Here is a 26353-nt window from a genome sequence, read left to right on the forward strand (position 1 = left end):
TTTTTTTTTTTTTTTTTAATCTGTTGCTTTTGGCTGCCTTCGAAGAGGAAGGTGGTGGGTCCCTCTTTTGCAGCCTCCCTCCCCAGAGTTGCCTGGGATGTAGCTTAGGGGGCTCCTGCTTGCTTCAGACCTGGGCTTGGCTGTGGGGATTCAAAGGGTCTTCAGACAGGGCCATCACCTCTGTGAGGACGGACTGAAGCCTGGGAAACTGTGGGTGAAGCCCTGTTAGCCAGTGGCCCGGGGCAGAGCCTGGGGAGGGGGGTACTGGGGGAGGGGCGAGACTGTGCTGTGGACAGTGCCTGACCACAGCTGTCCTGGTCCTCAGGTGTCTTCAGGACAGTGTGGGGGACGTGAGCTTCGTGAGGCACATGACGGTGTTTGGTAAGTGCCGGACGGAGGAAGAATCCTGCGGGCCACCCTCTGGCCAGAGGAACGCATTCCTTCCTGAGCCGCCTTACATCTAGAGATGGGTGGTGCTAAGATCTTAATGAAATAGGAGAGTTTCTGTATAAAAAACACTTCCACTATTTGTACTTTGTTTAGTGATCAGTTTGTTCAGTCTATAAATCTACCAAACAAATCTGAGCATTTAAGCATTACTTACCAACTAATAAAACAAGTTTTAATAATCAGATTCTCTTAGTCACTGGAATACCAGTTTCCAATCTAATCACTTTCTCCTGAATACTTCATTATGAAGGGCTCCTAAATGCTTTAATCACCTTAAACAAACACAGATTATTATAATGATTTCAGAACTTATTAGCACATCTATAATTAAATCTGTTGCAAAAGCATTACTACCATGGACAAAGATGTATTTCTATGTTAAAAAAAAAAAAACCTTCCAGAGTTTTGGGCAGTTTATCAGAAACAAACAAACAAAATAATATTTCAGACAAGTTCAGTTTACAGATTCTGGGTTTTATAACCAATTAAATTTCTATTAGATACAAAACACACTTGTATCACTTAGGATATTTAAACAAGAGAGGTGTATTTTATGCTAGGTTCATTTTTTAAAATGTGTCTGCCACCTCAAGGAGAATTTTGAGCCCTCACTTTTTCCAGGGGCCTTGGTTCCTCGCAGCCTGGTGTCTTTCCCTGACATGGAGCAGAAGTGTAGTGGCTTTGTTCCCTTGCTCAGCTGTTCACAATTCACTGTCCCCTCATTATCACCCACTGACCTGGTTTGCTAGCATTTTGGCAATTCATGTGTATCTTATCATCAATAATTTTAATTAGTGGTGTCATCTATGGGTTTTGTCTCCCAGAATCAAGTTTTTCCTGATAGCCGTCATTGTTATTTCCTCTGGCTGCTCAAGTTGGCACAGTTAGGCCAATGGGTAGCATCTTCTAATGCTCACCCTGGAGAACTAAAAACATCCTCACTTTCTGAAAACAACCAATTGTCCAAGACCATCCCAATTTCCCTTTGCTGAAAGTCACATGTCCACTATTATATAAGATCCCTCATTGTCTTTTAAGCAGAAGTTTCTGAGTTTCATTGTCCTAGCTTGGCGCTGTGTCAGCCACAGACTAACTCAGACTTTGATGAGTTCCCTTAACCCTCTTAGCCTCAGTCCTCATCTCTAGAATAGGATAATCTGGATAATCTAGCAGCCTCCCCCAGTTGTTATGAGGATTAAATGAGACAGAGCATGGAGAGCCTTCAGGTCAGTCTTTGGTGTGCTGTGAGCGCTCAGAAAACATTTGCTGTCACCATCCTTGTTCGCAGAGCCTTGGGCTAAGCATGCCTCCCAGCCCTGGGTCTCTCTGCGGTGAGAACGTGTCATTTCATCTCCTGAGGGCTCAGCATCCTCACCTGTATAAAATGTATTTGGAAAAGATTCTCTTTTAGTCCTCCTTAGGCTGTTAAAAAATGATTAAAGAAGACAGTTTAGGTGATACAAACTTCAACACTTCTTGAAGTGGGCAGTCTCCATTCAGAGAACTGCAAAATAGGGCAGAAGGCAGGAAGCTTTGATAGGATAAAGAACAACTAAGAGAAAAATAGATAATATCTGATTGGCTGGGGCCACATTGCCAAGGGTGAGAAGGAAGAAGGAAGGAAGTATAGACCCAGAGTTGGCTTGGCACTGGGGGCCTGGCTGACTGGATAGACTGTGTTTCTGGTCAAGCAGAACATTTACAGGCACAGGAAGTTATCTAAGTTTCGGTGGTGACGTGGCCTCCCAGGCAGGAGCAGCTCCGTCTTGGGCTTAGAAAGTTATTTCAACAAATCCCCAAACAATCTGGGATACAGGGAGGGGCAGGGACCACACCTCCTTCTCTGCCTGCCGACGGCTCATGTGGGCTTCCCTCCACAGAGAACCTGGCTGACAAGGCTGACAGGGACGAGTATGAGCTGCTCTGCAGGGACAACACCCGGGGGCCTGTGGACGAGTACGAGAGGTGCCACCTGGCCCGGGTCCCTTCCCACGCTGTCGTGGCACGAAGCATGGGCGGCAAGGAGGACCTGATCTGGGAGCTTCTCAACCTGGCCCAGGTAGCCCCACCCACCATCCTCCCCTCCTGCATAGGGGTCCCTGCTTGGATTTGGGGCGCTCTCGTTGACTCCCTTCTAGCCACTGTGGAAGTCGTGGGTGTCCAGCACAGCGGGAACCATGCCACATGTTCTCCGCTTCACTGATAACACTCGGTCTGGATACGTGATGGGCAGCAGTGGCCATAAAACTCCCTCCCTTGGCATCCTCAACGCCATGGGCCAAAGACTGCACAGAAGCCCCTTGTTGCCCCAATTTATTCTTCTCAGTTGTAAAGAGGTCCTCAGGCTACAATGCAGGTGCCGTTCCTCCATGAGGTGCTCCCCTCTTATCCCATTGGTGGGGACCCCTCAGCGGCAGGTTCCCGGCTGTGAGCATTCTGTGTCCTGCGCTGGTGGCCCTCTCTTCCAGCCCGCCCTCATCCGGTCACCTGTCCCATCTCTGTCAGCACCCTCTGCTCAGCACTGGGCGGTCAGAGATGAACTAGACACAGACCTGCCCTTGGGTCACTCACAGACGACTGTGGAAGATACAGTGAGCACATTATACACACAGATAATCACCAGAGGGCACAACCTTGGGGACATGGATTATGTACTTTGAAGGGACTGACTTGCAGGGCGTATCTGGAAAGGTTCCTGGGCCCCGGGGTAAGCTGTGGGCACCCCAAGGAAATGTGGGGTTTGCCAGAGAAGGCAACATGCAGAGCCACTGCAAAAGCAAAAAGCAGACAGACGTCGCAAAGAGCATGTGGGTAGGTGTTACCGTCAGCTACCATCAGGAATGGCTTTGGGCCAGTCAGTGGGAGTTATACGCAAAGGGCCCTTCGCTTTTTGGGGGTGCCAGAAAGAGGAAGGGACTGCTTGAAGGCCTTCAGTGGCAGGCTTGGGGTGGCAGACGCGCCCAGGACTTCTGATCTCCTGGCTTGATGGTCCTGGATCAGCACCCGCTCCAGGATGAAGCCCACTGGAGCCACTTGGGGCAATCAGATGGCCAGCAACAAGGCCACCATCACTGACTGCCCCATGGGAATGCAGCATAGGAGAGGGGCAGCTGCCTGGCCCATGGTGACAATTACCCTTTATGCAGACCTGGGGGCAGCCCCTGGCAGTCTCCCTGAGGCCCACAAAGCAGACAAGCTGGGATTTACTGGAGAAGATTTGAGAACCCCATGAGCCACAGGGACTTTGGAGGGCCTTGGCATGGTCTTTACTCTCAGGCACTCATATTTCTCTCGCTCGCTGCTCTCCTTGTCTGGTTTGGGGTTTGTTTCTCCTTTACTTCCTTATGCTAGCCTCCTTCCTTCACTGTTTCTTTTATCCTTTGAACAGGAGAATTTTGGAAAAGACAAGTCAGCAGAATTCCAGCTCTTCGGCTCTCCTCATGGAAAGGACCTGCTGTTTACGGACGCCGCCCTTGGGTTTTTAAGAGTCCCACCTAAGATGGACGCCAAGCTATACCTGGGATACGAGTATTTTTCTGCCATCCAGCATCTAATGAGTGGTGTGTAAGGTCCTGCGGGGGAACCTGGAGAGCTTGGACATGGGGCAGCGTGTGGCCATGGAGGTTTTCCTGGTGCCCACAAGCCTCACCTCACCCAACCTTCACTGGGCTGCAGGGTCCAAGGGAACTACCACCTGCATTGGGTTCATGCAAGGATTTTCTGCTGATCTGGGGAAAAGGCCTGAATTAGGGGGGTCACAAAAGGCTTTGAAAGACCTTCAGATTGTAGGCAACTTGAAGTAATGATGGTCCTGGCTCCCTTGTGTGAACCAGGGTTGCCCCACCCTGCAGTAGGTCTGTTTGACAGGGAAAATAGCCCATCCTAAACTGCAGTGGGAACACAGCCTCTGCCACCACCAGGAGCACAGCTAGAATTTCAGAGGGTTTTAATCCAGTGCCTGCTTTCCCTTGGATCCCCATGGTTTATTTCTTCCTTCCTTCCTTCTTTCCTTTTTTTTTCCCCCTTCATTTAGTTAACCAGTAGTTATGGAGCATCTACCAAAGCCACTGAGATTGATGTGGGCGTCAGAGCAAGCAGGCCCACCCAGAACAAATGACACTGGCTTCCAACTAGGGGATGCTCCCTCGGTGGGAGAACCCCATCGTGGAAGAGAAAACCCCAGAAGGCCCTGAGCCAGGCTGGTGCTCAGAGAGGCCTCCCCTGGGGTGGTGACGTCTGAGTAGGGGAGGTCAAGAGGGTGCTGGCTCTGCCTTCACTGCTCTTTCTGGGAACCGAGTTCACCATTTCTTCTGGGAGGTGATAGGAAGCAATGAGCGGTGACATGGGCATGAGACACTGCTGCCAACTCTGCTGTTGGGCAGCCGCTCGTAAGACAGTGACGCTAACCGCCCCCCTCCCCTCCCCCATCTGGGGGCTTCCTTTGGATCCCTGGCTCTTCTCCACCAGACCTAGGGACAGAAGACCCCCAGAGGGTGATGTGGTGCGCAGTGGGCCAGCATGAGAAAGCCAAGTGTGACGAGTGGAGTGCCCTGAGCGGTGGCATCTTGAAGTGCACCGCGGAGGAGACCACCGAGGGTTGCATCGCCGCCGTCGCGGTAAGGAGGGCCCCGTTCCTGCAGTTGGGCTCTGACACTCAGACACGCAGCGCTTCTGCAGTCTGGCGGTGGAGCCCCCTTCCCAGATGTCTTCCCATCAGCTGTGAGGCTGAGACGCACCTGTTACGTGCTGCCTTCCCCCACCCCCCACCCCCAACTCTCCAAAGCCACACCCCGCTGCTCCCACAGGCCCCTCCCGCTCGGGGGCCGGCGGAAACACAGAGCAGCCCAGGACCCAGACTGCTTAGGAGCTCAGCTCTGGAGCCCAGGGAGCTCTGAGGGGTCCTGCCTAGGAAGCTGGGTGACACCCCAGGGTGTGGTCAGGACCCCTGTGGATTGGGAAAGCAAATCAACCTTTTCAGTTCTCTGGACAGGTTCAGGTTTTTTTTTCTGGGGATAAAATTATTACATGCTGGAAGAGAAATGAAAAATAAATGATATCATTTACAACTTCCTAACTTAGAAATCTGCACCACATAATTTCTGAGTTATGATGTTGTGTTGGTATCAACCGTCCATTTTCTCTATGAGCAGACAATATTTTTGAGATTAGAAAAAAATTTATAAATAAGAGATTGAAAAAATGACAAGCTTAGGAGACTACAATTTTTCTTAAGAAAGAAGATCTAATTTTGGTAAACGTCCCTGGGACCAATTTCTAAGATTAAAGTCTTGCTATTTATACAGTCTCCTAAATTTGTCAATTATAAGAATTAAATGAAGTTGAGCGCTTGTAACATTGCCTGGCATATAATAAGCAGTCTATAAATGTTAACAGTTGTTATTATGATTTCAATTCTTGAGCACAATTGGTGCACTTTTTAGGTGATGAAGTATTCATTTAAAATGTTCTTAATGGCTGCATAACAGTCCACCAGATATTTATTCGACCAATTTCTAAATGTCTATATCTGAATGATTTCCAAATCCTTTGCTGTTATAAATAATATAGGATTGAACATTTTTGTTCTATACCCATCCATATTTCTAAGTATATCTTTAATATTAATGACAGTGAATATGTCTGGAGTTACTTACTATGTGCCATGCATATGTATGAGCTCTTAACTTGTATTAACTCATTTATTCCTCATGATGAGCCTATGAGGTAGATTTTTCACCCATTTTGTGGATGAAAAAAACGTACCTAGAATAGTATTTAGGGATGTGTCCTTTGGATTAGTCAGATCCTGGAGGCTGACGCATTCCATAGTGGTTATGAGCAGAAGCTAAGGAATTAAACTACCTAAGTCTTAGTGACCATCTATTGGATACATTACTTAGCTTCTCTCTGCTTCAGTTAACTAAGGTATAAAAGGGGGAGAATTATAGTACCTACCTTACTGGGTTCTGTGAGGGAGTACATGAGGAAATCATTGTAAAGTGTTTAGAAAAGGGCCTGGCACATAGTAGGGGCTTGATAAGCTTTTGCTTCTATAGTTACTACTGTTTTAAGATAGATTTCTAGAAGAGCAATTAACAGGGGAAGAGCAAAGAGTGCCTGTGTCTGTGTGTTTGTTTCTTGATGACCTTATCTATGAATATAAGTATGCATTTTTTTGTCTCTGTTGTTGGAAAAGTTCATTGATTAAAATCATAAGTTAATTATTAATGAATTATTAATTAGAGTAGAGTACTAATGGGGTTATAAGAACAGAATTGAACTATGCCATACGGAAGAAAACGTGTTCCATAGAAACAGATTAGACACATACTCTGAGTCTGATTGTCGAGTGAGTGACAATGGTCACAAAGAAAGTGTAGTGATGGCATGTCCAGTACTCAGAACGGGGTCTCATGCGAGGGCACAGAGATGACCAGGGAGCATGACCTGGGTTGGGTGCTTGCTTCTGGGTTAACAGGCTAAAGGCATGTCCAGTTTTCTAAACCCTGTGTTTACATGGCAGAAGCTCTGGGTCATATACCAGTTGGTTTATCACAAGGACGTGTGACATTAAGCCAATGAGATGGAAACCTCTGAGGGTGAGACAGGATAACAGCCTCACTGTTGTGCTATTGGTTTATTTCTTAACTTCAGAAAGGAGAGGCTGATGCCATGAGCTTGGATGGAGGCTTCATCTACACAGCGGGCAAATGTGGTCTGGTACCTGTTCTGGCAGAGAACTACTGTAAGTGGAGGGGAGGGTCTCTGTGTTTTCTTCCCTCTGGGCTATGGACACAGAAAGGTGAGGAAATAATTTAGTTCAGTGTGGAGATAACAATAGATGTTATCTGGAGTGTAGGGAGCTAGTAGATAACATCTATCTTCCCCAGAGTCAGAACCAGTTAAGATATAGATGTGGAACTTAGGCTGAAAGAAATCAAAATAAAACCTTTATTACTGAAAGAGTGATATTGGAGGGCATGGCACAGAGCTAGCCATGGGGCTTGTCAAATTGTCCTTGAGTTAGAGTCACCCACCAATTCAGGAGGACAGGTCTGCTGGCAGACCGCATGCTGAGGGCAGAGGGAAAACACATTCTGTCATAGATGAGATCGAAACCACCCTATCCCCATTCTCTTCAACAAAGAAAGAGCCACAGGTGCCTAGATCCTTTTGCCAAATTTACTAATCCAAAATTAGCTCACCCAAGATGCACTGGGACATTGAGGGATGGGGCCACAAGGTCATGGTCTTTGTGGGGATCCATCCATCTGGAAAAATACAGCCAGGGGAAAAGCGGATTTCACCACTATTTGTTAAATGCCTCATCTGCTATGCAGTGAGTGAGAAACCATACGTTATCCTTCAAAACAAAACAAAACAACTCTATGAAGTAAAGAGTGGTATCTCCATTTTACTAAGGCTTGGGGAAGTTGAATGATGTGTCCAAAGTAGAATAAAGACTGCAACCAGGTCTTTCTGAACCATGGGCTGGATCCTTCCCCTCCAACACAGCATGACTGCAAGGATTGTCTACACAGCCCAGAGCTCTGAAGGAAAGAATGTCCATATGCCTAGAATCACACAGCAAATCAAAAGGATCTCTGTCAAGGTCTTCAGTGGCTTCTGTTCCCCACCCCACCCCCTTCAATGAGCATCTCATTTTCTTTCTCTGTAATTCCCTGAATGTTGGGCATGTTCTGGGAGGGCACCTAATGTTCCAGTGGCAAAGGTCAGGAGAGAGGAGGTGAAATAGGACTGCAGGATCTCGCCTTGTTGATGGCCAATGATAAACTGCTTAGCTAGCGTTTCTCATTTTATTCTTGACTATTGAGACTGAGAAAGTCAGGACTTGAGTAATGTGAGAATTTAATGTCCTGTACCTCAATTCTTTTTCTTTTTAGTGTCTCAAGATGGCAAAGAGCAGCTTGGGTCTAAGTGTGTGAACACACCTGTGGAAGGTGAGTCAGAATCGGTAACATTGGGGCTCAAAGGTAAAGGCCTGGACTTCCCTGGTGGTGCAGTGGTTGAGAGTCCGCCTGCCGATGCAGGGGACACGGGTTCATGACCCGGTCCGGGAAGATCCCACATGCCGCGGAGCGGCTGGACCCGTGAGCCATGGCCGCTGAGCCTGCGCGTCCGGAGCCTGTGTTCTGCAGCGGGAGAGGCCGCAACAGTGAGAGGCCCGCATACTACAAAAAAAAAAAAAAAAAAAAAAAAAGATAAAGGTCTGTTGTCAGGGAGGGGGTGAGGAAAGCCTTACAAATAAACCGAAGTTAGTAGAGTTGTTAAACAAAACAGAGAGAGAGAGATGACACTGCCGCAGTCCATCGTGAAGGAGCAGGTCTGTCGTGGGGCATGTCACAGCGGACAGAGGGCTCCTGCTTGGACTGCTTCTGCTCGCTCTGCTCGGCAGTCCTCTAGAACATGCACATCGCTGGCCACATCACGTACATGGGCAAGTGAGGCTCAGGGACGGTGTGACTTGCCCAGGGCCACACAGCCGGGAAGTGGCTGCACCTGGGTTTGGGCAGAGGCGCCGTGACTGGAGACCCCTGCCCTTCCTGACCCACCGCAGTGCTCCCTGTCACATACTGCCACCCATGTCTGCACTGGGGCAGGAGCCCATTCCTGACATTTCTGGGGCCCAGTGGATGCCTCAGAGGGGGAGGAGGGGAGTCATAGATGCTGCTACTGAAGAGGAGGAGGATGAAGATGAAATCAGCCCTTTAGCTTTTAGTGGCTGGCTTTGAATAGCTGGGGAATGACCTCCTCTTCAGACTAGGAGACCAGGTGATGAGTTTTCCCATCCGTGTCTCCACATGGGCAGAGAGGTTCTGTGTCTGTCCCTGAGGTACCTAGTCTTGGGCATTGGCTAGAGCAGTGGTTCTCTAGGTAGTGTGGTGTCTGGACCAGCGGCATCAGTGTCGCCTGAGAACTTGTTAGATGTGAGCGTTCTTGAGTCTGACTGCAGGTCTGCTGGGGTCTGGGATGGGGCCGCTGCTCTGTGTTTTAACAAGCCCTCAGGATGATTCTGATGCATATTAAGCTTTGAAAACCATTGTGATGGAGGATCTTGAGATGAAAACAAGTGCTCACCTGGGTTTGGAATTTCTTATGAGACAGGAGAGCTGCAGGAGGTGGGCGGGCACACAAGCTTGGGGTCTTGAAGCCCTGCACCGCCCGCCTCCACAAAGGCCTCAGGGGGGCAAAGCCACTCACCCTGCAGCAGCTGCCCTTTGTTTGCAGCAGGACCCCAGCCCTGGGGTCAACTGTCCCTCTTCCCTCTGCTTTCACGGCTTTCTGTCTTCTCTGAATTGGATCTGTGTCTTCAACTCTAAGGGCTGGCATTTCGTTGTTCTGATTAAAAAATACATAAAGTCAGAAAGAATTCTAATTGATTCACAAGTGATTGAAATTTCCAGAAACTGCAGTGACATACAAATGTAGGTCAATGAGGATGCTTAGAAGACGGTTCAGGGTAATGGAGAAAGTTAGATTGGAGTAGAGATGGAGAGGGGTTAATCCCAAAGCCACACACACCAGATGACAATAAATAATACCATTTGTGCAGAAATTGTTACAGCTCAAGAAAGGCACTGTAACAGTATTTGGCCACCGGAATGGCGTAATAGAACCCAGTCTGATAGGCAAGAGCCTGCGGTGGCCTCAGGAGAATCTGCTTCACCAAGAAAGGGGCTCTGGTACTGCTTCTGCCATTAGCAATATGGCTGGAAACCTATCCATGTAACCTCCCCTTCCCATTCCTAACGTACAGTGTGCTCATATTAGCATTACTGTTACCATTTCACTGAGGAGAAATTTAGGATCCTAGATGCTAAGCGACTTGTCTGAGATCATTTAGTAACTGGTGAGGCAGGTCTTCCACTGCCATGTTGATTCCCAAATTTTCCAAACATGAATATATAGATACCTCATCCACAACAGCAAGACAGGGTGTGTGTGTTGGGGGTGGTGGGAGTGGTGGTGGTGAACCACATTACCCATGATTCCAGTCTCTAAATTCAGCCTTGCAGTTTAGGCCTTACTCAACAAGCAGGATTCTGTTACACTCTACTGCAATAGGAATACATCAAGTATCAATGGTGTTCCCATAACAATCAGGAAGAAGACAAGAATGCCCACACCCACCAAAGATATTTGACATTATTTTGTAAGTGAATGCAGAAAGATAAGAAAAATATTTAAAAAAATATATTGGGGAAAGGAAGAGATTAAATTGTCATTATTAGAAAATGGTATTATTGTAAACCTAGAAAATCAGAGACTTGACTTTAAAAAAGAAGTCATTAAAGCTCTTTCTTTTGGACTTCTATTCAACAGAAATATTTAAGCAGGTGCACACTCCATACAAAGCTTTATTTAGGTAAGTGATTTTTCGTAGGGAAAAATGGGTCACAACTTAAATGCCCACCAGTAGGGGGATTATAAAACACTGTACTTCTATACAGTGGACATAACTTAGATTCAACTAATAAATAGAATGAGACAGCCATATCTATTTCTACTGAATCAAAAAGATATATCATTGAGGAAGGATAAAGCACTGGCAGAAAAGAATGCACTGGCAGGATTCTGTTGAAAAAGTATGAAGTGTGTGTGTGTAAATATTTGTGAGTGTATGCCTGGAGACATATCTGGAGAGCAGTAGAGTCGCTCTGTTTGGCTGAGTACCTAACAATGACGGTTACTGGGAGGATCTACTAGAGCAAGGTGAGGGCTTCAAGCTGTTCCCCCTCCCCTGGGAGACTGGCAGGCAGCAACTCTGCAGTACATTTTGGGAGGGCCCTGGAGGTATTGAAATTGCATCCTGGTATCTCTGTTGCGAGGTTATTACGTCGTGGCAGTGGTCAAGAAGTCAGATGCTGACCTCACCTGGAATTCTCTGCGAGGCAAGAAGTCCTGCCACACTGCAGTTGGCACTTCTGCAGGCTGGAACATCCCGATGGGTTTCATATACAACCAAACTGGGTCCTGTAAATTCGGTAAGTGTGCTCTGAGCGGTGGTGCGGCAGCCCCTTCCTTGGGCCTGTGCCTGTGTAGGGGAGAAATTCAGTTCAATGAATGGCATAAGTGGATGGTGTGGACAAGGTCTGGACAGCCATGTGGGTGAGCTTCACATCTCCTTAGCAGGACTCCCCTTTCTCCTCTCCCATTGCTTCTGAGGGGAGTGGTTTGGCCCAAAGGGCAGATCTCAGGGAAATACGCTACTCTTTATGTCTTTCAAATCTGGCTCAGGGAAGAGACCTGGGTTGCAAAGCAAGAGTGGGTCATAGGGGGGCTTCCCTGGTGGCGCAGTGGTTGAGAGTCCACCTGCCGATGCAGGGGACACGGGTTCGTGCCCCGGTCTGGGAAGATCCCACGTGCCGCGGAGCAGCTAGGCCCGTGAGCCATGGCCGCTGAGCCTGTGCGTCCGGAGCCTATGCTCCGCAACTGGAGAGGCCACAACAGTGAGAGGCCCGCGTACCGCAAAAAAAGAAAAAAAAAAAAAAGAGTGGGATGTAGGGGTGCACGTATGATATGTGTGTGTGTTTGTGTGTATGTGTTGTCTTTCCACATAAACTGAATTGGCTGCTTTCTTAATTGAAAACCTTACACCAGTAAGTTTTGAGTGCTTTAGCTTTCACTTTCACCCTCACCTCTCTTAAATTTCCGTATTAGTCATTTCAACAACGCTCTTGCCAATACCTAAAAGGCTCCTGCTCCCTGGCTTTCCCCAGCCATCTGACAAATCCGAGCCCTGCGGGAACCCTGTCACCCGCTCTCTTGGCACTCTGCACCTGATCAGCTGAACACAGCTGGAGAATGTCACAGGGCAGAGCAGTTCACTCCATGGAGATGCTCCAGCTGCTGACCCCAGTGGCCCCTGCCCTGCTCTGGCGCTCACGAGTACCCCCGCTGTTCCTCTGCTCCACACCTACACTTCCCAATAATTATCCTAATGTCCTAGTTGTCCGTACACTTCCATCCCACGCTTACCTACCTATCACCCTTTCTGAGCACATGATCTCATCTGCATCTGCAAGAGATACTTCAAACCCTCAGGAAAGTTCCCATCAATGCCCCACCACCAAAGCTGGGGGCTCCTGCTGGCTGCACCTGCTCAGCCTCCCTCTACAACGCAGCCCATCCTCCTACCTGCACTTGGCTGTGGGCCCTGCCTCGCCCCTCCCCAGAGCTGCACCCTCAGTTACTACCTCTTCCTCTGGTATGTCCAACAATTTCTTTCAGCATGTGAACGCACCCAGTGTCTTCCATCTTTAAAAACCCTCCCTCTCCCCACATTCCCCTCCAGCTCCTGCCTTCTCTTTCTCCCCTTTATGGCCAAACCTCATAAAATCATGGTCTCAGCCACTCACCCCACTCACGGCTGCACCTACTGCCCTCTGGCTCCTCCACCTGGTTCCACAGGGAGAACTCTGGTCAAGGCTACTGGGACCTCCATGTTGCTCAACTGGAAGGATGGGCTCCAGTCTGTGCTTCCATGACCTTTCCTGCTTCAGATCACCTTAAACCACCATCTCCTGGCTTTTGTGAAAACACACTGGCTTCTTTTTTCTCCTACCCCTACAAAGTCCCTTTCCCAACCTGGTTAATAAATGTTTGAGTTGCTTAAAGCAACTTTTTTCCCCACTCTAAACTCAACCCCCAAGCCCTCACATCCATGCCTATAGCCTAGATGACGATCTAAGCAAACATTATACGTACAAAGCTAGGCACATAGCAAGCACTAGATAAATGTTTGCTGCTGTACGATTATTGTGTCTATATGCTGATAACTGTCAAGTTTTTGTCCCTGGCACAGATCTCTCCTTGATCTCCAAACCTATGTATATTGAACTGCTTGTTTGACATTATCTAGTCCAGTATTTCAAAAAGTACATTAAACTCAACCTGTACAACATGGAATGCATCATCTCTGCCAATCCTGGCCCTGCTCCAGAGCTGCCTAGCTTGGTGGAGGCCCCCCACAGTCCATCCACTGGCCCCAGCTGGAACTGAATCTGCCAGCCACCACACACCTGTCCATCACCAGTGATATCAGCTTCTCCTCCTTCCACGTAGCTCCTCCCTCCCCTTTGTGCTACTTCAAGCTGCCCTCATGTCCCCTGGACCCCTGCAGTAGCCTGCTGCCTACACCCCACATCTGTCCTGGCTCACTCTGCTGCTAGACCCCTGGCCCAACATTGTCTAAAGCCCGTCAGAGGCTCCCCATTTCTCTACGAATAAAGAACAAAATATACACAAATGTGTAAAATATCACATGTGGTCTGGACCTTGACCCCTCCCACTCACTGGACAACTGGGTGGTCCAGGACCAATGGCCTCCATTAAGCTCTCTGTGCTGTTTGCTCCCTCCCCCAACTCCTGCCCTAGGCCTTTGCAGATGCTGCTCCCTGTCTGGAAAGCTCGTCCCTTTGCCCTTCACTTGGGTAATTCCTATTCATTCTCCATCTCTCCACTTGAGGCCTCTCCCTGACTCCCAGGTCTGCACCAGGTTCCTTTATCTGTAGCCGTGGAACCATGTTCTTTTTCCCAGAGCACGGTGGGGAAACACGATGATAGGGAAACATAAATTCACTGGCGTGGTTACTTGAGTCGTGACTGTCACCACAGAAACTTGGGGTCCAGGAGGGCGGGGCTTGTGTGGTTTCCTCACCACAATGCCCTGGGGCTCAGCACAGGGGTGGGCAGCTGGGCCTCTTGGGCCCCTTCCTGGCCTTTGAGTCATGATGGCAGACCTCGTAAAGATGGACAAGGGCAGTAGAGATCGGAAAGCACACAGGACAGGTTCAACCACCTAGGACCCCCAATTTTGTCCACTCTCTTAGGGTTAAACCTGTGTCCACCCGTCCACACCACTAACCTGTACCGGGACTGCTGTGATCTCAAAGACCCTTGTCCCAGCTTCAGCCAGGCCCCCTTTGCTCTGCTTCAGCTGCAACCTTTTGTAAAAAAATTCCATAAGGTTCTTGTTTCTAATCTTATGGTACTAAATACCTGAGTGTGTCTTTACGTCACTCAGGCAATTTTAGGAACAAAGTCTGAGGCTTTCTTGCCAACACAGGCAGGAAGAGCTGACCTCTCGTGTCCTTCTGCGCAGATGAATTCTTCAGTCAAAGCTGTGCCCCTGGGTCTGATCCAGCGTCCAGTCTCTGTGCCCTGTGCAATGGCAGTGGCACGCCAGCCCACATGTGTGCTCCCAACAGCCACGAGGGGTACTACGGCTCGAGTGGGGCTCTCAGGCAAGTAGCATCTGTCTACCACCTTTCGCTTTGGCACCAGCCTGGTGAACTTCCTGCCCTTTCGCCTCTCTCATCATCCCACCATCTGGGTGCTGCATTTAGGAGGAGCCAGAATTAGAGAACAGAACTGCAGATTCCCAGGGGCCCTGAGGACTCAAGCCCAGCCCCTTCCTGGAGCACTCTTGGGCAGAGCCGGCGGACTCAGGGCACCTGGGGAGAGGCAAGACTGATGGACACAGGTCACAACCCTGCTTCTACTTTTGATCTGTTCTTCTGTGTGATTGTGGACAAGTCACAGGATCTTTCAGAGACTCAGTTTAAGATCAAAGGAAGGACACCGGCTACATGCTTCTTACACCTGGTTGAAGAGTATATTTAAAAACACATATTCCTGGGCTCCTCCATCCATTCAAGAAATATTTATTGAGCACCTAGTATATGGCAGGCACTATTCTAAGTAGAGAGGTTAGAGCAACAGCAAGACACACGGCCTCTGAGTCTCGTGGGGAGAGTAAGACAATAAATACTTAAAGCACAATCACTTCCTGACTGTGATAAGTGCTGGGGGTGGTGGTGGTGACCAAGGGGGATGATATGGCAGTGACTCAGGGACAATCTTAGAAAAGGTGGTCAGGGAAGGCCTCGGGATCAGAGGGGCCATGTGAACTGAGGGTTAAATGTTGAGAGGGAATCAGGCCTGAGAAAATATGGAGAAGAGTAATCCAGGAAGAAGGAACAGCAAGGACAAAGGCTGGGGCTGGACAAATGATGCCATATTTGAGGCCAGAGAAGGCGCCAGAGTAGAGCATTGGGAGGGAGGGGGTCAGGTGAGGGAGGAGGCTGGAGCTGCAGGCATTGGCTGTCTCAGTGCCTTGCGGGCCTGGCTAAGGAGGTAGAGTTAATTCTCAGTATGAAGGGCACCCTGTGGAGTTAGGGTGGTGTGGAGAACGCGTGAGCCTCTAGAAAGGAGCCTTCTATTCATCACACTGACAGACTGCTTCGTCCCTCCCTCTCCAAAGTTTGGTCACTTTCATAAGCCGTACATAAATTACATATTTTCACAGATCCCACTACAAAAATATATGCTGAACATTAAACCTAGGCTAAAATAGTTGAACTTCTCTTTACACTGGGAAGTACGTTGGTATTAGGGTCCACGGTCCCATTTTGGTATGATTACAGTAGAATCACAGAGACCTAGAATTCTGTCCTCGGAGTTCTATCCAGAACCGCGGAAGTTCCAAAGTGCAGATGAGCACACGAAGAACAATCTTAGCTCTAGACATCTCATCCTGCCCACCACCACCTGCCTGCCTTTGCACGCCTTCTAGCTTCCTGGCTCCACCATTCCTACTGACCTGAGGTCCGTTGATCCTGTTCACACCCACCCTCATGTCCTTTTCCCCCTCCGGATGCAGCATACATTCCACAGCCAACCGTGATAATTATTCCCCTGGGCACAGGCTCAAATGCCGGTCATCTCTCCTGGCTGAACCTCGACCTGGGTTGGGTGCAACATTCTACTTCAGTGCCAGCGCCTCCAGGCTGACTGGCCTCCCTTTAAAGTAATGCGAACCCAGCTCAGATGAGCCAGAAGTCTCTAGTCCGTTACTACCCCACGCTCCTACAAGACCATTCCATACTCTTTCCTCTCCTCAATCCTCCAACACTTCTTCCTCCATCTGTCACACCTTTGTTTCCTATTTCACCTGAGAAAATTGAAACAATCAAAAGAGAAACTCCACAACGTCCCACTGCCACATCTGCTGAGTGCTGGCATGTGTGTGCCCCTGGACGCTGCCCTCCCTCCTTTTACTGGGGAGGAGCGGGCCATCTCCTCGCCGAGCCCAGCCCTGCATCTGCAGCGATTGTCTCCGGCAGGCAGCCCGCTCAAGGGCGTTGCCCCAGCGCTCCTCCCCCTCTTTTCTCCTGTGTTTTCGCATCTTATTCTCTACAGGATCATTTCCATCAGCATACAAACATGCTGCTGTTTTCTCACCTTAAACATAAAGAAATAAGTAAAACCTCTCTTGACCTCACTTTCCTCTGCAGCAGCTTTCCATTTCTCTCCTCTTTACAACAAAATTCCTTGAAGGAGGATATTTTAATGTCCTTGCTCCGTTCACTTTCTCTCCTTTCAATCTCCCCAAACCCTAGTTTAAGAATCTGTTCACCTCCCCCACCCCAACCAGCGGAGTTGGTTTTATTATTGCATTTAAATTATCTACAGAAAACATTCCTCCTTACTCTTGGCACGTGAGAAGACTACTCCCACCATACCTCCCCACTCCCCGCCTCCCAACCCCCTCCCCCGTATACCACCACCCACCACGCAGCTGAAACTGCACTTTTAAATTGCCAGGGACCTCTGTGTTGCTAAATAAATCCAAAGCCCAGATCACTGACACCACTGATCTCTTCCCCCACTTGCATACATTTTCTTCCCTGGCTTCAGGACCCCACACTTTCTTGGATTCCCTCCTCCCTCTCCTGTTACTGCATCTTGGCCTCTTTGCTGGCTCTACCTCATTCCCCAACCTGTACAAGTTGGCGTGCCCCAGGGCTCCAGCATTGGTCTTCTCTCTTCATGCTCAGACCGTGGTGGTTTTATCTAGTCTCAATCTATCTATATGCTGACAATTCCCAAATTTATGTTCCTGTTCAGACATCTCTTCAAAACTCCAGATGAAACTCCAAACGTGTATATCCAACTGCCTCCTGGGCATGTCCACTTGGTTTCTAATCACCAGGTCAAGTTTAAATGTCCCAAGCTGACCTTTTGGAATTTACACACTCCCACCCAAACCAGTACCTCCTGAGGTCTTCGCCATCTCAGTTAAAGGTAACTCCGTTTTTCCTTTAGGAAAAAGTCAAAGCCTTGGTGTGTGATAACCCTGTCTACTCTCTCTCTCTCAAACCCCATGTCTGGGTCATCATCAAATCATGTTAGCTCTGCCTGCAAAGGGTAACGAGAATTGTCCTCATCGCCCATCTCCAGTGATACCACCTTGATCTAAACCACCATCATCTCTCCCTGGATTATAACCCCCAACAGATCTCCTTGCATCTGTCCTATCCTCCTCCCCCACTCTCGTTGCTGTGTTGTCTCAACATAGCAACGAGAGTGATTCTGTTTAAAGCATTTCTCTGCTTAAAGCCCCTCAGTAATTTTCCATATTACTCAGAGTAAAAGTCAGGGTCCTTCTTTGACCTGTGTGGCCCCTTTGAGATCTGGGAAGGCTCTGTGTGACCTCATCTCCTCCATCTTTCCTCTTGCTGTCTCTGCTCCATCTGTGATCTTGGCATCACAGCTGTTTCTTGAAGATATCAGGCACACTCCTGCCTCAGGGCCTTTGCACTTGCTCTTACCCCCACCTGCAGTGCTCCTTCTTCTCATAGCATCATGGCTAGCTCCCTCATTTCCTTTAAGCTTTCTCAGGGAAGTCTTTCCTGGCCACTCTCTGATTTTACACACATACCCTTGCCAATATTTCATATCCGCCTTTCTTGCTTTATGTTTTCTTTAGCACTTTTCACTCTCTAGAATACTATACATTTTATCTGCTGATCTTGGTTCACATCTTTTTTCTTTAATAAAGTGAATAAGGACTTTGGTTGCAAGCGAAAACACCCATATGAACCATCTTAAGGCAAGGGCATATTTTAACAGGTGCTGTGGGAGCTTCCTCCTTGTAAGGGCTGAGACCTGAGCCTCAGGAGTAGCCAAGATACTTTAAGGCGAGGGTTGCCAGGTAAAATTCAGGTCATCCAGTTAAATTAGAATTCCAGATAAATGACAAATGAATTTTTAGCACTCTGCTTCTCCTCTCTCTCTCTCTCTCTCTCTCTCTCTCTCTCTCTCTCTGCACATCTGCCTCATTTCTCTTTCCCCGCAGGGTGGTTTTCTGTTTCTCAGTCTACACAGAGGAAATGTCTGTGACCAGCAGCCCCAGCATTGTTACAGGTCTTCAGTTATAAAGAAGCAAACACAGACCATAACGTATTAGTCCCAGGTCCCAGGACATAGGATTGTCAGCCCAGTTCAGGTGAAAGTTTCCCGCTCACATAACTCATGCCGTGAAGTTGCATTGTGAAGTTCCAGCTGCCTCCGCTGTGACCAGATGGATTAAAGCAGATGTTGTGGGGGGGGGGGGGGGCGGTCAGTACTCAACAAAGTAGTAAAGCTAGGTAGACCGAACAAAAGCCAAGAATTTAAAAATAAAATTATACAAAGGGAATTTTGTTTTCTTAGATATAAAAATCATATTATAATACTACTTAATACGGTAATGCTGTGATCAATACAGGCTGGTTTATGTGAAAAATGACAAATAAATCAGTGGAAGAGAAAAAGTTTCCAAGACAGGTACATGGACATACTATATTTAATCTAAAACAAAGATGACATTTCAGATCACTGGGGCAAGGATGAACTTGAGAGATCCAATAAAATGAGGACCGTGAACCTAGCTCCTGGATCTGGTGACCTGGGCCGGAGGAGATTCAATGCTGAGTCAGTCCCCTAAGATGACTGGCAAGGGTCAGAGAGTCATGTGCAGGGGTGCTGATGGCAAGTGCGATGATCCTTTCAGCTGTTTGGATGAGCCCTGGAGAGAGGCCCATTGCTAAGGGCAGTGTGGGGTCAAGGCAGGGCTTATTGTTTGTTTTTACAAGGAGTGTGGAAGCTGATGAGAAGAGTGAAGAGGATTATAGAAGAGAAAGAGGATGACTACAGTGGAAAGTGCCTGAGCGTGGGTGAGGTGCAGACCACCCAGGGAGGAGACTTTTGCTGGAGAGAGACCTTCCTTCCTCCTTTGTCCCTGGAGGGCAGGAGCGTGCTGGAGCCTTGGGCTGCCAGATTTGGCAGAAGGATGCTGAAAGGAAGCCCAAGTGATGATTTCTGTGTTTCCTCCGGGAAGCCAAAGCACATGTCAGAGTGTGAGTGTTGGGTAGGGGTGTGTGGAGAGACAGAGGTTTACAGGAAGTGGGAGAACGTTTTGGAGTCCATGCTCTATAGAGTTGAGGAGGTGCTGTCTCAAGCTCTATAGAGCGGGGGTGGGGGGGGCACTGTTTCACACTTGAGCACAAATCAGAATCTCCCAGAGAGCTTGTTAAAACACCGATGGCTGGACCCCACCCCCAGAATTCCTGAGCCAGTAGGTCTGGGGTGGGGCCCGAGAACGTGCATTTCTAACTAGTTCCCACTGGTGCTGATGCTGCTGGTCCAGCCCACACTTGGAGAATCACAGATCTAGAGCAGAGAAGGGACAACAGGAATGCCCAGGTGAAGTCAACGATCGGGAAGCTCTGGTTTACCTCACTGCCGAGGTGCAGACACACCTGAGGCAGACGATCAGGCTCCTTCAGGACTGAGATTGTACTGGCCAGGGTGGAGGGCGTGGTGTTGAAGCAAGGAAATAGAGCAAGATGGAGAATTGAACGGAGTAGCTGAGCCTAGCTAATGATAGAGGGACCCGAAGATTAGGAGAGAGAGGGAACTGGATCAATTCCAACTGATTGAATGTCACAAAACTGATTTTTAATGCGCTCAGCATTTCTCACAAAGAATGCACCTTAGGGCTTCCCTGGTGGCGCAGTGGTTGAGAGTCTGCCTGCCGATGCAGGGGACACGGGTTCGTGCCCCGGTCTGGGAAGATCCCACATGCCGCGGAGTGGCTGGGCCCGTGAGCCATGGCCGCTGAGCCTGCGCGTCCGGAGCCTGTGCTCTGCAACGGGAGAGGCCACAACAGTGAGAGGCCCGCGTATCACAAAAAAAAAAAAAAAAAAAAAAAAGAATGCACCTTAAACACACAGAAATATTTTTCAGGGGATTAAGCATGAAAAATATCTCATGATGCACGTTAACTTTTGTTAAGGCTGAGTAGACATATGGATGTGATAGGACTCCTTCAGAATCACGTCTTCCACGCTGATTTTAATCTCTGATGTGTGTTTTGATCCAACCAGAGAATTATCCTTGGATATCACTATTAATAGGAGAACACAAGCAGCTCTTGTGGAGAAACCAATCAGTGTTTAAAACAAGAAACCAAACAATAGGTATCTACAATAGAATCTAAATAAGCAGACTTCTTTTTTCCACGGCATTTCCCCTTGAGTCCCCAGGGACAGCAGGCATCACAGGAGCGTGTGTGGTGTAAGTGGCCCGGGGTAGGGCTGGGAGCTCCCAGTGGTTCCCTCTTGGAGCCTCTCCCTCCCACTGCTGTGAGTCCTCCTTGCTGATCTGACCCTCTCTGTGCAGGTGTCTGGTTGAGAAGGGAGACGTGGCCTTTGTGAAGTATCCCACGGTCCTGCAGAACACTGACGGTAGGCGTCTACGCTGTCCTTTCCTCTCTCGGAAAACTCAGAGTCCTTCCTGGGAAAACACTCCCCAGATGGGCAAGGGGGAAGTTTATTAACCCCATCAGACTCTGGTGACTTTGGTCCTAACCTTTTTTATTTAGGGAATGAAAAAATTCTTCATGTCTGGGCAGACTTGACAGGGTTGGTTAACACATTGGTCTTGAACTCAACTGACAAACACACAGCTGCCACAGTCCATATGAGCACATCTGGCTGTCTTGATTTTTAGGCGTTCAGGATACAAGTTTTTGTCAGCTGTGTGTATTGCAAATATCTTTTCCCTCTCTGAAAAGGCTTGCCTTTCACTTTCTTGATGATGTCTTTTGATAAACATTCTTCATTTTAGTATGGTTTAATCCATCAGTCTTCTCCTTTCTGCCTAGTGCTTTTCAGGTCTGTTGAAGAAATCTTTGCCTTTAAGAGAATCTATGAGTTTATGAATGTTTCTCTTCTGCTTTATTGTAAAGGCTTTATTGTTTTTTTTTGCGCCTCTGTGATTCTCCCAGGCACTGGTGGTTGGTCACACCCCCCATTGAGGGTGCCTTGACCAAAGCTGTCAGCTGTAGCCCATCCACCTCCTCTCTCTCCCCAGGAAAGAACCCTGAAGCCTGGGCGAAGGATCTGAAGCAGGAGGACTTCCAGCTGCTGTGCCTCGATGGCACCAGGAAGCCTGTGACCGAGGCTCAGAGCTGCCACCTGGCCATAGCCCCAAGTCATGCTGTGGTCTCAAGGAAAGATAAGGCGGATTTTGTCCGCAGAATGCTCTTCAACCAACAGGTGTGGGAATTCGGTCCTCATCCACCAAACGAATGCTTAGATTACTTGCAGAGCTGCACAGGCACATCCCAGTCGCATGCCCTTTCTCCCTCGGCAGTGGGCCCTGACTCTGATGAAAGCGGAAGGCTGGCGGCTGCGCTCACTTCTTGCTCTGGGGCTGTCTAGGATATCACAGTGGACTGGAAGAGTCCCAGACGCGTGGGTATCTCAAGCGTCTCCCTGAGACTCACTTGACTCTCTAAGCAGAGTCGTGGTACCTCTTGGGCTTGTTCTGTCACAGAAATAAGGGGGTTGGCCCAGTGCCCTTCACAGTAGGCTGGGCTACATGTGGAAAAGGCAGAACGGAGGTTACTCTGTGTGACCTAGGGAGGATCCCAGTGTGTTTCCTGGACCTGGGTAGGCTGAGACTGTTTTGGCTTCGTGAAAGTCGAAGAGCCAACATTCAGACAACTCATGACCTCTACAGGCAGCCAACAAGGGATGACCCTATGAAGTAGTGGCTGTCTGAATCAGATGATCTTAAGGAAACCCAGAGCCTTGTCTGCCTTTTGCCCTAGCACACCCCATTCCTGGAGGAGCCCCAAATGAGTAATACATATCTTAGCACATTCTGTCCACACATCCCAGTTAAAAGGTGATGACCCAGGGACAGGTGGAAATAGAGAGGCTCTTGGTCATGGACTTTTGAAGGGATGGGTCCCACACAGAGTGAGCTGTCACCTGGGCTACAAAAAAAGTGGACAAAGGAAGGGGGGAGGGGCAGGAAGCGGGGGAGGGGCAGGGTCAGTGCCTGGGGCAGGTCCAGAGAACAGAAGAGGCAAGGTAGTAAGGGCTCCGGCCACAGGAGGACATGGAAGGTTGACCCAGAGAGTTGAAAACATCTGGCAGTGATTGGTTGGGATAGTGATACAGCTGTGAACTTGGAGCTCTTTCTATTTAGCAGTTGCTTTACATACATCATCTCAGTATTTAGCGTAATTACCTCCATATACAAATGAGTAAACTGAGGTTCACTGAGCTCCGTCAAGAATTTTCTTAATGTCACTCGACAGGAAAAGCTAGGGCCTGGATTTGAACCCAGAGGCCATGCTTTGTGCCATTTTACTACGGTACCTCCTAAGCTGTCTCTGTGTCCCAGGTCTCCTAGGGCCTGGCGCTGAGCAGTCCAGCAGACTCGGGGATTCTGAAGCAGAGCACACAGCTCCGTGCTGCCCGGTGCTGCTGGTCATTCGCTGTCTGTCTGTCTAACCCAGGAGCTCTTTGGAAGAAATGGGTTTGAATACATGATGTTCCAGCTGTTCAAATCCTCAAGCAAGGATCTGCTCTTCAGTGATGATACAGAATGTTTGGCTAACCTTCAGGACAGAACAACTTATCAAAAATACTTAGGGCCAGAGTATCTTCATGCTGTTGCTAACATGAGACAGTGCTTACACTCTGGTGAGTAGAATAAACACCAAGGAGCAATAACGTGGGGGTCAAAGTAAACATGTTTGTCTTAAGGACGACGGTGTGCCAAGCCTGGGCCAGTACGAATAAGACACAAAGATTAGGAAGGCTTGCTCCTGGCCCTGCAAGAGGATTCAGGCTTACCAGGGAGGCAGTCAATTAGGCCACAGTATAAGACACTAACTGAAAAGGCCAAATCATTTAAAGGAGCCAGAGAGTGCAACAGAACTGAAGATCATTTGGAAATTGAACTTGTTTACATGTATATTTCCATTTTTTGGCTAATAGAATGAAAATGTCTGTGTGTGGGAGCACTTCAGTGTAGGGAGGAGGTTGGAAATGACACATACATACCACTCAGAGTGGACCAATTTTCAAAGATTTTAAATAAAATGTATAATTAATATTAAAATAAACAAGTGTTGTTAGCCTGAGCAGGCCACCTCTACATATATACGTATGTAGAAGTGGCACTAAGTAAGTCATTTCTCTCTATTTCTATGTACTATAGACATGGCATAGCTGCCTCAAAAAAAATAAGTTGGAGAAATAAAATTAGAGCTGGAATAATCAAATTATTGGGAGTGTGCCTGAATTTTTGTTAAATTATATCATGTGTTAGAGACGTGGAGAATAGGAGGAGAGGAAAGTGTAGATGTTTAAGGATAGCACTGACATCAGTTAGAGGAGAGAGAGAGATTTTTTAAAAAAATCTTCATTACCTACCATTTACTTTTAGAAAATAGGAACAGCATCGTACTTAATAAGCATAGGCAGTACCTGACGGTCTTTCTCTTATGTTACCTCTCACAGAACTTCTGGATGCCTGCACATTCCATGGAAATTAAAAATTGATCAAAGTGGGCAACCGCAGAGATGCTCAGAGCCTGCAAATCCAGTGGGGCCACATTCTAACTTGTCTGCATGGTGGGTCTGTGTTAATATCAGTTAATCTTTATAAGTGTGTCCTGTAACTGATGCAAAAAATAAAATGAATAAAAATTATTGTGTCTTTCAGAAAACTTCATGAAATGTTCTCAGATTTTGGCAGGGGCAGGGGTAGAAAATGGTTTGTTTATACTAGAATTGTGCTTCTGAATTTAGTATGTATTAAATTATATCTTTTTTTAGACCTCTACCAGACTAGCTCAACTTCCCTCCCTATTGTTTGATGGTTTTACCCAAGAGTCAACTCAAATAGAATTTAAGCAATAAATCTGTCTGAAGGGAGTCTGAGTGTGCCAAAAAAGCATTAGTGTGTGCAGTATCAAGGACTTACATAATGAAAATAAAGGATAAGGAATGAGTTTCTGCATTTTGAAAATATATTTGAGCATTTAAAATCCATAATGTCAAGCGGAATCAAACTCCTGATCAGATTAATTGAAAAATATGAAAATTACAGCAAAAATCTCATCCTACTACCTTTTTGCAGTAAATTTCCTAGAAGTGTGATTTACACTCATTTAAGTCAGTTTCTTATCAGAGATTTTGCCTTATCTATTATTACCATGATTCCAGCCTATGGTAGTGCCTCAATAAATGCTGCATGGGAACCCAAGTTATATATTGTGAAGTGCCAGTTTGGTGTGTGGACTTCTGCTTCTGCCTGTGAATGAGTAACCAGTACAGGATTTGCGGTCCTTCCATAAACAACTAAAAAAACTGGAAAAAATACATGAAACAAATGTTCTCAAACATTGGGCTATAACAGTGCAGAACTATGATCCTTGAAAGAAGGAAAAGAAAAGAGGTGTGCAGAGTGATGACCTTACTTTTTCCTTAGAGGAAATTTCCAGATCATGGCAAAGGGAGCAGGAACCCAAGAGAGCCCATCACACTGAGTTGAGGAAACAGAGATAGGAGTTTGGGGAAGCCAGAGTGACTGGAATTTGTATACAGAGAGATCTGTACAGGAGTCTCCTTGAAATGTTTGGCAAAATACTAATCTGCTTGTGTATAGAATGAAACTGAAGTCCGTCAGGCTAGGTAAAGAATGACTGTGAGAGGCCCATAAGCTGAACAATGCCCAGGGCTCCCATGGGGCCAGGAGTCAATCACGTTCCTACCAACCAGTGTGAAGAGACCTCACTGAACACCTAAGCTTTTCTCTGAAGGCAGCTGGGGCTGAAATAGCTGTAGACTAAGGTCTGCTCCATAACTGCCCTTACTGAGAGTGACACTAGCCTTGGTGAGATCAAGCAGATCTGCAAGTCACCTGACTGCCCTCTAAAATAAACCTCAATGCTCACTAAAGGAATACAACAAAATCTAAATATTCAACGGTGTGGCATGCATAATATCCAGCATCAGATACAAAGATTACCAGATGTGCAAAGAAGCACAAAATGTGACCCAGAGTCATCAGAAAAATCAACCAGTAGAAACTCACCTAGAAACCACAGAGATGATGGTATTCAGACAATTAACTTTAAACAGTTGTTATAAACAGGCACAAGGATTTAAATGAAAACATGAAGAGAATTCCCTGGCAGTCCAATAGTTAGGACTGGGAGCTTTCACTGCCAAGGGCCCGGGTTCCATCCCTGGTTGGGGAACTAAGATCCCACAAGCCATGTGGCCAAAAATACATACATACATACATACATGAACATAACAAAGTAAAAAGTGTAAGGTTTCAAAAAGAACCAGTGAAAATCTAGAGCGGCAAAATTTGTGTTTCAAGGAATTTGTTTGATCTAAATTGTCTATTTTTGCCATAAAATTGCTCAAAATATTTCCTTATTATTATTTTAATATTTATAGGTTGTGTAGTGATATCTCTTCTTCTATTTTTCATACTGGTAATTTGTATTTTCTTCTTTCTTCTTGACCTGTGTAGCTGTAGCTTTATCAATTTTCTTGAACTTTTCAAAGAATGAATTTTTAGTTTTATAAATTTTCATATTATTTTTTTTTAATTTTTATTTATTTAATTTATTTATTTTTGGCTATGTTGGGTCTCTGTTGCTGCACTCAGGCTTTCTCTAGCTGAGGCGAGCAGGGGCTACTCTTCGTTGCGGTGTGTGGGCTTCTCAATGAGGTGG

The 26353-nt window shown here is 47.4% G+C and overlaps 1 protein-coding gene across 1 annotated transcript in view; it reads left to right on the top strand.

Moving 5' to 3' along the window:
* Window positions 1–24328, top strand: part of LOC136122863 (inhibitor of carbonic anhydrase) — a 40305-nt gene extending 15977 nt beyond the window's left edge. Inside the window, exons 6-17 of the mRNA XM_065876980.1 lie at window positions 326–381; window positions 2331–2509; window positions 3839–4010; window positions 4918–5066; window positions 7105–7195; window positions 8355–8411; window positions 11301–11456; window positions 14576–14717; window positions 20980–21044; window positions 21673–21857; window positions 23111–23297; window positions 24120–24328. Of these exons, the coding sequence (XP_065733052.1) occupies window positions 326–381; window positions 2331–2509; window positions 3839–4010; window positions 4918–5066; window positions 7105–7195; window positions 8355–8411; window positions 11301–11456; window positions 14576–14717; window positions 20980–21044; window positions 21673–21857; window positions 23111–23297; window positions 24120–24154 (1474 nt within the window). The 3' untranslated portion in view covers window positions 24155–24328. The remainder of the gene's footprint in view (window positions 1–325; window positions 382–2330; window positions 2510–3838; window positions 4011–4917; window positions 5067–7104; window positions 7196–8354; window positions 8412–11300; window positions 11457–14575; window positions 14718–20979; window positions 21045–21672; window positions 21858–23110; window positions 23298–24119) is intronic.
* Window positions 24329–26353: the final 2025 nt, after the last annotated feature.

Source organism: Phocoena phocoena, chromosome 4, assembly GCF_963924675.1.
Source record: "Phocoena phocoena chromosome 4, mPhoPho1.1, whole genome shotgun sequence".
Taxonomy (NCBI): domain Eukaryota; kingdom Metazoa; phylum Chordata; class Mammalia; order Artiodactyla; family Phocoenidae; genus Phocoena; species Phocoena phocoena.